The following is an 11,387-nucleotide window of genomic DNA, read 5'->3' as shown; positions in this document are numbered from 1 at the left end:
GGAGCAGCTGGAGCCAATACTCCTGCTGTACCCCCTGGTGTTCCCGGAGGCATACCCCCAGCCACCTGACCCAGATTGAGGTGGGGCAACCTATTCTTGATCCACTCATAGAGGTGGCCCAATCGGATTAGATTTTCGATCTCGTCCTTGAGATTCTTACATTCATTGGTGTGTGACCAATGTCGTTGTGGTACTCGCACCTTTTGCTCGGATCTCTCCGGGAGCTATCTTTGTACAACGGCTGTGGTCTCCGATAGTGTGTATTTTGCCTAGTGGCGAAGTACACGCGTTCTTGGGAGTCCGATAGTTTCGTGTATTGAGTATATTGGGGGGTGTACCCCTTTTTCTGGCGCTTCTCTCCCGTCCGGGTGCTGCCTTTGGAGGACCTTTTACTCCTTGATCCCTGGGAAGGGCCTGTTAAGCTAGCAGCCGGAGCAGAGTGTGAAGGAGCTTGCCCATTTGCTCCGGACGGGTTGCCAAAATGAGAAGATGCTGGTGCCAAAGCTTGGCCCTGGCTATACCCGGGGGTAGCAGAGAACTGTATACCACTTGTTTGTGGGGTCGGAGTCGGGGTAGTACCCGAGGGCGATACTCCGAGCATAAACCCTGCTATTCCGGTGGGGTAGTAGCCCCCATAAGCCACGATCTGGGCTTCTTCGAGGTTGATATATTTTTGGACTCTCTTCTGGAAGTCCTGGAGGCTAGCAGCCCCCTCTTGCTGCAACTCATTCCAGAAAGGAGTCCCAGTACGGATTCCTGCTTGGAGAAGTGCAAGCTGTTGTCCGTCATCAACCTTCTTGGTTTTCGAGGCTTCCTCTCGGAACCTCTTGATGTAATTTTTCAAGGTCTCGGTGGGCAGTTGCTTGATATTAGTCAAGGCGCTGACCTCCAGGTTGACCTTTCTTGCGGCGACAAACTGTCTCTGGAAGTTGGTCTGTAGCTTGTTCCAACAGCCCACGGATCCTGGTTCCAGTTTTTTGAACCATTCCTCCGCGGACCCACTTAGAGTGAGTGGGAAGCACAGACACTTGGCGTCATTGCTGACCCTCATGACCGTCATGACACGGTTGAACCGTGACAGGTGGTCGCTGGGATCGGAGTTCCCGGTATATGCTGCCATTTCGGGCATCTTGAAGTTTTTAGGGAGCTCCGCCTCCAGGATGTGCTTGGCACATGGCTCTCGATCCTCGCTGTCCGAGTCGGAGTCGTCTCCCTTCTGCCTCCGGGAGACTCGGGCAATGTCTTTTCGGAGTATGGCGAGTTCCGCCATAATTCCTTCATTCAACGTACCCGAGGAAGCCACGGGTCCGTATCTTTTTTGGTCAAGGTGATCCCGAAGGTGACCTTGGTTCCCATTGATTTGATTTCTCAGATCAATGGGAGGACATCTCTGTCCTCTTCTCCCTCTACCCCCGGGTTCCTGGTGTACAGAAACGCTTTTTCGGTCCCCTCGATCCTGAGGGCCAAGACTCCCTTTTTGGGGCTTGCCCCTCTGCGGACCTTTCCCTTTAGGGAAATCTGAGCGGACCTTTCGCGGATCCTGCACCTTTTTCTTTCGCCCAGGGGTAGAAGTAGGGTTTTTTGTTTGATTCCCCTCAGCAGGATATCTTATAGGGCTAGGCTCCCTAGATTTCTGCTGCTGGGAATTAGGCGAAGATGTTGCTGGCTCCTGGTTGAGTCCAGCGGTCATTGCCTTGGGGTGCACGTGAATGCCAGCTGCTTCCATGGCTTTTTGCATGGCCAGCATCACTTCCTGCATTTTCTGGTTTTGCGTTTTCTGAGCTTCGATCTCGGCTTCGTGATCGATAGCTTTTTGTCTAAGTAGCACCAGTTCTGAGTAACTACCTTCGTCATAGGCGTACTCGTCGAGGTTTCCCTCGTAGTCATCGTCGGGGACTATTTCTTCTTCCTCGGACTCCTCTGCTGCTCTTGAGGCTACATCTTCCTCGTTCGGGTCTTGAGCGTCTTCCAGAGGGCGAGGCTGACGAGTATTTCTTCTTGTCTCCACCATTTTTGTGAAGTCAAATGCTTGTTTTATAGCAGCTTTCTTCAGCTCTCAATGAAAGCACCAAAATGTTGACCGAGGTTTTCGGCAACTAATAAAATATGATTATACTATTGAGCTGTAAGAAAGTGAGAGAAGGATTTTTACGTGGTTGGGGCGTTAATGAGCCTTAGTCCACGAGTCTTTGTTATTTATGGATGTATTTAATACAGATTTTATACTTGAGAGAATGTCGCCCTTATAAATACAGAGAATGTTCTTGGTGAGTATTTACTCTTCTTGCTCATATGCAGCCCAAGATTCTCGATCCCATTTAATGAGCTTTGAGGGGGTATTTATAGTGTTTTGGTGGGGTAATCCCTAGAATTGTTCTTACAAGTGTATCTGCAAGTATCCATAAAGTTGGGTATTCCCAATGAATATACCATGGGTAATGCATGGTCAAATCCCTAGGTGTTGTAGGGTTTTTATGAAGAATGTCCTTTTTGCCTTGTGATTGATGTGACTCTTCGCAGTGTAGCCGTCGCTAGACTGAAATGATCATTACTGTGGCGCTGCTGGTTGGAGGTTGTGCCGTCAGACTTTATTGCGTGTTGCAGTCCCAACACGCTTCCTCCCATACAGAGGCTTTACGCTATGCTAGCTTCCGGGAGAAGTCTGACACCTCACGGAGAGGCTTTACGCTATGCTAGCTTCCGGGAGCACCTTGCACTCCGGGTGCCTCCTCTGGGACCTATGTCCAGGATGTTTCCTGGTAGCATACAAAGACTTAGCAAATATTTATGATTTGTCTGATCCACGTGTCCCTGTCCGGTTGGTCCACGTATGTTGGGCGAAATCAGGGGCAACAAATTACATATCACGTAGTGTAAATGCGGTTTATGATTTGAAAATCGTATAATTGTTATTTTCCCGCTTTTATAGGGTCAAAACTATCGTGTATTAAACACATCTTTAATTGTTGAATCTGGAGATGTCTCGACAAAAACTTGATTATAGTGATCCCAGTAGCGAGCTGGGGCCATTCTTCCTTCCGTGGTTGACAATGTATGTCTTGTGTCGATCGCGGTTATTTACAAAGAATTCTTCTGACACGCCAGGGTTGTAAGCCTGGCTCCCGTTAGCTGGGTGAAGTTGTAGGAAGTCTTCCCATAGCGAGATGGTCACCTCGCTTACTTGTTCTTTGAGTCGATCCAATTTTTACACTTAGTTTGTTCATTGCAGGCTAAGGACTTTCACTGTTGATACGTATCGCTTTCACCGGTGCCTCACTAATGAGTTTAGCGAATGTACATTGCAGGCTAGCGACACATGGTTTCTCACTAATATAGTAAGTGCCAGTTTGTACATTTATTCCTCGCCTAAGACCTTATAGTCAGTGGGTTACGAATGTACTCTGACTCTTATGTAATTAATGAGTTATTCCATAAAAGCAATGGCATCGATTCACATTCCCTTCGTCCTGACACGTGTCCTTCATGGAGGTGGCGGCCGAATTTTGGGTATAACACCATCTAATGCCTTTAAACCTAGTTTTCATTCTGTTAGACAACTAGTATTTTGAGACTTTTTCTTCTTCTTTTTTCTCTACTAATTCAAAATCATATAGTCTTCTTCACAAACAAATTCGAGCCTTAATGATTGAGTGCATGCCCACCCGTAGCAAGTTAGTCCTCAATCAGAGTGTATAAGACTGTAAAAAATCCAAACAACTGAAGGAGTGTCGAGCTCAGATCTTGATTATACTCTCCAACAGAAAGGAACAAGGGTTAGAGATCTGAACGGTAGGAGTCATTTAATTCTGCTGCAACCAATGTAAGGTTTCTCATACTTTATATGTGTTTAATATTCATCGTTTTAGAAGTTCATATTTAGGATGTTAAAAACATACTTGTTTGTAACTCAAGGGCATGGTAAAATATAATCCAACAGTACATATTGTATAGATACAAAAAAAATCAAACAGGAGCAACATTTCTCTATCAGCGTAGCTTGGTTAAAAATTCAAAATATACCAAAGAAAATCTTACTATGGTAATTATTTATTATGGATATTGCCTCTTCAAAAAATTAAATATTTATCATATAAGAGCAATATTTTAGTTTTAATCATATAACAAAGTAAAAGAAATAATATATATTTTGGTAAAAATTTATATTCATGTAATTATAAAAAAATCATCATCAATTAAAAGAAACTTTGCTCTAGTTTATTTTTCGTAAATATTAGTGACCAAACAAAAAAAATCATTGTTTATTTCTTTATTTTTTGCTCTAGATACTGTAATGAAAATCTGAAAGTTAACTTGTCATTCGAATTTCAAAGTATTTTTGGTTAGCCTATCTATGGGTTAATAATTGTTTATATTGTCGCCCTAAAAATCTTTATCTATTCGAGCGTCAATTTATATATCTTTCAAACTCCAAGAGTGACAACCCTTTCTCTTTTCAAATATTTCAATACCTGTGAGAATTTGGAGTGAAGACTTTTTACTTTAAAGATTTTTCAATATTATCTGTGTTATGGATTAAAGCAAAGAATATGATTTGAAACACACACACACAAAATCTAGAATTACATCTATTGTAAATTTTTATATAGTATTTTCTAGAGTTTACACCAATATTTTATTTTGTTTCGATTAGAAACAATTTATGTTGATTTGTTCATCTTGGTAATATTTTGTTATCTTCTAGAATTGCTAGGAACTAGCAATAAGCTAGTTGGGAGTGGTGTTAAATGCAAAAATATTAGATATTTTATAGTGTAAAAATACAAAATAAAATAAATTTTTTTATAATATTTTCAAGAAATTAATGCAATATATTATTATGTTGAAAATATTTTATTTAGATTTAATTTTATCTTTGTTTATAAATAATAATTAGTATATATGGCATAATGGAAAAAAAATAAAAAGTTAAGAAAATGTTTTGTTTTTATTAAAAAATTACAAATTACATTGAATTTTAAATATATATATATTTTCATTGAAATTAATGTGATATATTTTGTGTTGAAAATATTTTGTTTAGATTTAATTTTGTTTGTGTTTGATTGAGAGAAAATAGCATTTGTGGAAAGGAAAAGAAAGAAATAAAAATAGTGAATATATGGCCCAAAACTATGAAGAAATGGCATTTTTAAAATGCCAAAAGTCCAAGAAAAAGTGCCCAAAAGTCTGCCCAAGAAGGCCGAAGATCTTCTCAACCGACATCAAGTGCCAAGTGGCACCTTCAAATCCGCTGCCTGTCCTCTCTCTCTCTCTCTCTCTCTCTCTCTCTCTCTCTCTCTCGGTTCGTGCTTGTCAGTGGGCCCCACGCCTGTAGCACATGAGCGCCTCTTGTCCTTGAGCCCGACCCACACGCGCGTGAGGAGCACAGCGCCGTGTGGTCCGGGCGTGTCACGCACGCAGAAGGGGCGCGATTCTTCTTCCCTCGGTCCGATCCCCTTTACCTCCCAAAAAGTGAACTTGTTCATATTTTTTAGCCAATCCATGTGAGACACGTGGTCGAGGTTGCCCAAGTCATCCAATCAGAACACGACATGTGGCACTCCAAAATTAACATTAGGGTAATTGCATTTTTATCCACATGGATATTGTAATAAGTATAATTGCACATTAGTCCTTATAGCTGCCTATAAATAGAAGCTGAAGATTTATGAAAAATATATAATTTTTAGACAAAAAGATCAAGAGAAATTGCTCTAAGCGCTCGGTGTTAATTTACCGCTTTTCTTAGTTATTTTTGTTATGGATTTTTAAGTTCCCTTATTATTAAGGCAGACGATGAAAACTTGTCTATTGACATGGTTTGAGTTTGTCTTATTAGTCCGAGTTTGATTTCGTCGCTATTTGTGTTTGATTGTTTTGTTGGCTACTGTTCCTCGGGGTGGTTTTGCTGGTGTTCTATCGATGGCAGCAGGGAGTTCTTCAGATATGGAGATGGTGGATAGGTATGTGAGTGATAGGGGCGGTAATGATGATGAAGACATGCTACTGCTCGATGACGATGAAGGGGATCTGTCGGGAATCGATGATAGGTGGTGTCTTGTTGGGCGATTTCTTACGAAACGGAATGTCGATTTTCAGGCAATGCAACATAAGATTGCATCTTTATGGAAACCGGGACGAGGCATGTATGTGAAGGAATTGAATCCTAACCATTTCTTATTTCAATTTTACCATGAGATTGACATAGAAAGGGTTATCGATGGCAGTCCGTGGACATTCGATCGCGCTCCGCTAATTTTTGAACGACTGAAACAAGGTGAGAACCCAGAGTTGGTGCCGCTGAATCGACTAGACTTCTGGGTTCAGCTTCATAACTTGGAATCGGGTTTCATGACGGAGTCCACAGTCAGAAATGTGGCGAATCACGTAGGTACGTTTGTTAAATCGGATCCTAATAATTTTGTTGGTGTTTGGCGGAATTTTTTGCGGGTTCGGGTAAAGTTGAACATTGATAAACCTCTGAAGAAGAAAATGAAACTTGAAAAGAAGAGTGGTCAATCTTGTTCTCTGGTTTTTAAATATGAAGACCTCCCAACCTTCTGCTTCATTTGTGGTGTTCTTGGCCACTCTGAACGCTTCTGTGAGAAGCTTTTTGATACGCCTCCGGAATTGATAATCAAGGATTACGATTTGTCTTTGAAGGCCGCCCCACGGCGTCGACAACACATCATGGGAGCACAATGGTTACGATCAGGTGCGGCGCTGAAACAACCTGCTCCTGGATATCCGGTCAACACTCAGGCGGCGTCGCATGGTGCATTTAATGGAGTTAATGTGCAGAGGAATCATATCTCCACTGATTTAGGGAGATATGTACCTATCCAGAATCAAGAGTCGTTAATGGAGAAAGAGATAATGCATTCGGCTGGGATTGGGGATAAGCTGAATGAGAAGTCAAAGGTATACGTGGAAGGAGATTTGATTGGAGAGAATAGTGGGATTGATTCTTTGCTAGTATTGGATTCTAAAAGGAGAAGGACTTTGGATGGGCTGGGTAATTATATTGTTATTGGGTTGGACCTTAATAAATTGGATGAACCTAGTTTAGCAAATTTACAAAAACAACAAAATAGCACTAATCAAAAGGGTGAAGAGGATGTGGCTATGGACGGTCAAGGGGAGGATAGTCCAAAAAACTTATTTGGGGCGGGTTCTGGTTTCCAGACCCGCCAAGCATTACGAATGTTTTGAGCTGGAATTGCGGAGGGCTTGGGAACCAACGAACTTTTCAATTCCTTAAGGAGCTCGTTACTCAAAAGAAACCTAATTTTATTTTTTTATGCGAAACAAAGTGTAATAAGAAAAGAACTTAATGGGTGGGTCAACAATTGGGCTTTGAAGGTTCTCTTTGTGTTGAGGCCCAAGGAGTGGGTGGAGGCTTAGTGTTGTATTGGAAAGAAAAAGAAGAAGTGGTCTTATTGGGCTTTTCTAATAATCACATTGATATTAGGATGGACAAAGTGGGCTACCCAAGTTGGAGACTAACTGGTTTCTATTGTGAGCCGAATAGAAATCGTAGAGATCGGACCTGGAATCTCCTTCGAACCATAGCCGGTTCTTCGTCTCTTCCATGGTGTGTGATTGGGGATATCAACAACATTCTCAGTCAAGAAGATAAGAAAGGTGGACAACCTTACCCTGGATGGCTTCTAGAAGGCTTTCAAAAAGCTCTATCCGATTGTCACTTGTTTGATTTAGACCTCACGGGGTACCCGTTCACCTGGGAGAAAAGCAGAGGCACATCTCTTTGGATTGAAATTCATCTGGACAGAGCAATGGTCACTGAAGCTTGGTCTCTCCTATTTCAAGGTGCTAAACTTTTTAATCTTGAAACCTCTACTTCCGATCATTCTCCTTTATTTCTTGAGCTAATTTTTGTTGATCAAATGTCAAAGTGCTACCGCTTTCGATTTGAAAATGCTTCGTTGAAAGAACCCATGTGCTTTTCAAATTGTGGAGGATTGTTGGCAACGGGTTGGTGTGGGGGGAATTTTAAATACGTTGAATGTGTGTGCTAATGCGTTATCTCAATGGGGTAAGGAGATAACAGGGAATTTCAAAAGAAGAATAAGAGAGTGCAATGTCGAAATGAAGCTTTTGAAAAAGAAAAGAGATGACATCTCTGTGGCTCGGTATAGCGAGGTTCTAAAATAGCTTTTTGCTATAATTGATGAACGGGAGATTTTTTGGAAACAACGAGCTAAGCAATTCTGGTTAAAGGAGGGCGACCAAAATAACAAATATTTTCACAAGGCTGCAAGTAATCGGCGACGGAGTAACCTTATTTTGAAGCTTAAAAATGAGGGGGTGTTTGTGGATTGGGAGAATGGGTTATCTGATGTTGTGGTACAGTATTTTATGTCTCTATTCTCGGCTTCTAATACTGATTATAGGGAAGTAATTGACTGTATTGATCATGTTGTTCCTGAGATGGCTAACTTGGAATTTACAAGACCGGTCTTGGAGGAAGAAGTGAAGACGGTGGTGTTTCAAATGCATCCTGACAAGAGTCTAGGACCAGATGGTATGACCCCGACTTTCTATCAATGATGTTAGGATATTGTGAAAAAAGATGTTGTGGGTGTTGTTCAGAGATTCTTCGCTACGGGGGCTTTTCATGAAGCTTGTAGTGATGCAAATGTAGTTCTAATCCCCAAGAAGAAGGGCCCGGAGATGAAAGATTTGAGGCCCATTGCCCTTTGGAACGTTCTTTACAAGATTATCACTAAGGTAATGACCAACCGTATGAAACCTTTTATGGACTCTATTGTCGCGGATTCTCAGCGCCTTCATTCCGGGTAGGCTCATTTCTGATAACATTATGGTTTCTTTTGAAGTTCTCCACTATCTTAAACGAAACCGCCAAGGGAAGACTGGGTGTATGGCTTTGAAAATGGATATGAGCAAGGCGTATGACCGTATTGAGTGGAATTTTTTAGAAGCGGTTCTTATGAAGTTGGATTTTGTGGACACTTGGTTACACCTTATCATGCAATGCGTATCATCGGCAAACTACAAGGTTATCCATGGTTCCCATGAGATGGGTCCTATTGCTCCAACTAGAGGCCTCCGACAAGGGGACCCTCTGTCTCCTTATTTGTTTATTCTCTGTGTAAAAGGTCTTTCTGCTTTGTTGAGGAAGTACGAAAGACAAGGTTGGATCCATGGGTGCAAGGTGGCTAATGGGGCACCTAGAGTTTCCCACATGCGTTTTGCGGATGATAGCTACCTATACTGTCAAGCATCTGAAGTTGAAGCTCATCGGGTTCGCAAACTGCTGACCAAATTCGAAAGGGCTTCAGGTCAGGAGGTAAATCTATCAAAGTCATCCATTTTCTTCAGTACTAATACTTCTACCACGATCAGAAATGTTATTAGCCAGAGACTTCAAATGAGTATTGCAACTGAGGATAGTTTCTATTTGGGGTTTCCAAGCACCATGTCCCGCAAAAAAAAACTGTTGTTCTTGGCTATCTCAAAGATAAAGTTAGGAAAAGGCTGCAACAATGGGAAGGCAAGTACCTCTCAAGGGCTGGGAAGGAAATGTTGGTGAAAACTATGGCTCAAGCACTACCGAGTTATGCAATGAGTGTTTTTCTTCTTCCAAAAGAAATCAGTCGGAGCATTGAAAGTATGATGGCAAGTTATTGGTGGCAGACTAACAAGGATAGTGGAAAGGGGATTCATTGGTTGTCATGGGATAAACTTTGCCAACATAAGAAAGGGGTAGTAATGGGATTTCGGAATCTGCTGGACTTTAATTTGGCTATGTTGGGAAAACAAGGGTGGAGGCTTCTTACAAGACCAAATTCTTTGGTCACCCGAGTTTTAAAAGCAAGATATTTTCCTCAGGGAGACTTTCTATCAGCCTCGATAGGTTCCAACCCAAGCTTTGTTTGGAGGAGTATATGGGAATCCCAAGACTTAGTAAGAAAAGGAGTTCGATGGTGTATTGGTTCAAGAAATAACATTCCAATACTCCAATCTCCTTGGTTGCCTGATGAAATCAATCCTTTTGTCATTTCGGATCATCCTGCTCTTTCAGTTGCTAAGGTAAGTAACCTCCTAACTCTTGATGGCTCGAGGTGGGATGAGGAGGTTCTTGATGATCTCTTTGTTGATAGAGACAAACATTTGATCATGTCCATTCCTTTGAATGACAACAACTTGGAAGATCACTTTGTTTGGTCTAAAGAGACCTCGGGTTTTTATACGGTCAAAAGTGCTTATAATTTACTCCAAAAACTTAAAGGTGGTTAGTACGAGACTAATGATAATAACTTTTGGAGTAAACTTTGGAGCTTAAAGTTACCACCCAAGATCAAAAACCGAATGTGGTGTGTGGCGGTGGGATGCCTTCCGACAATGATACAACTTCAGACTAAACATGTGGAGGTAAGCTCTCTCTGTCCTTTCTGCCGGGTGGAGAATGAAACTATTACTCATTGTTTGGTCACTTGCAATGTGATCAAAACATGCTGGAATAGGGTGGGAATCGGCACCTTTAGTGACTCAAGTATTCCTTTTCTTGACTGGTGCACCTTGGTTTTCAGCAAGCTGAATGCTGAAAAAAAGACTCTTGTGGCCGCTGTGTGTTGGGCCATTTGGAGTGCTCGCAATGAATTGGTTTGGAAAGGAAAGACGACTTGTGTTGACGATATATATAGTTGGGTTTGCTAAACACTACCTTAATCAATGGAATAATGCTCAAAACTCTATCCTTGGGACATCATTCTCTGATGATCAGATTCATGATGGTGCAGAGCATTGGTCCCCTCCTCTTGTTAATAGCATTAAGGTTAATGTAAACGCAGCTTTATTTGATGATGGGCATTCTTTTGGTTCGGGTTTGGTAGCACGAGATGATAGAGGTTGGTTGATCGAGGGTCGAACCATCTTGGTGTTGAACAAGGTGGAACCAATCCTTGCCGAGGCTATCTCTGTTAAGGAAGCTCTTACTTGGATCAAATTGAAGCAGTGGCATCATGTGACTGTGGAGAGTGATTGTCTTGGGGCTGTGCAAGCATTACGCAGTTCTATTTGTATGATTTCTTTGTTTGGTCAAGTCATTCAAAGTTATAAAAATTTGCTTGCGGATTTAAGTATCGTTGAGGTTATTTTTGTTAAACGATCTGCTAATTTGGTGGCTCATAGCTTCGCTAGAGTTTCTAAGTTGTATCCTGATCATACCTTCAGTATGGAGTTTGTTCCTACTGATTTGTTACCTTGTTTGGTAACGGAGTTAGTTGGTTAATGAAGTTTACATTTTCCATTCAAAAAAAAAATTAAGTATTTATTTTCATTTTGATTCTCAGTACAACATATGCCTATGATTTTCGCTTCTTAAAATAATTTCTTTCATATTA

At 41.5% G+C, this 11,387-nt stretch overlaps 1 protein-coding gene across 1 annotated transcript; it reads left to right on the top strand.

The window, feature by feature from the left end:
• Positions 1–9,579: 9,579 nt before the first annotated feature.
• On the top strand, positions 9,580–10,281 carry LOC133035400 (uncharacterized mitochondrial protein AtMg00310-like). Its single transcript, XM_061111276.1, has one exon. The coding sequence runs from the start codon at positions 9,580–9,582 to the stop codon at positions 10,279–10,281; it is 702 nt and encodes a 233-aa protein (XP_060967259.1).
• The last annotated feature ends 1,106 nt before the right edge of the window (positions 10,282–11,387 follow it).

This window comes from Cannabis sativa, chromosome 1 (genome assembly GCF_029168945.1).
Source record: "Cannabis sativa cultivar Pink pepper isolate KNU-18-1 chromosome 1, ASM2916894v1, whole genome shotgun sequence".
In the NCBI taxonomy this organism is placed as follows: Eukaryota; Viridiplantae; Streptophyta; class Magnoliopsida; order Rosales; family Cannabaceae; genus Cannabis; species Cannabis sativa.
Note: the sequence above shows the minus strand (reverse complement) of the source record. Positions and strands in the feature narration are given on the sequence as shown.

Bases quoted from the DNA above. Each gene is read 5' to 3' on its own strand.
- LOC133035400 (XM_061111276.1), top strand. From the start codon at position 9,580: ATGGCTCAAGCACTACCGAGTTATGCAATGAGTGTTTTTCTTCTTCCA.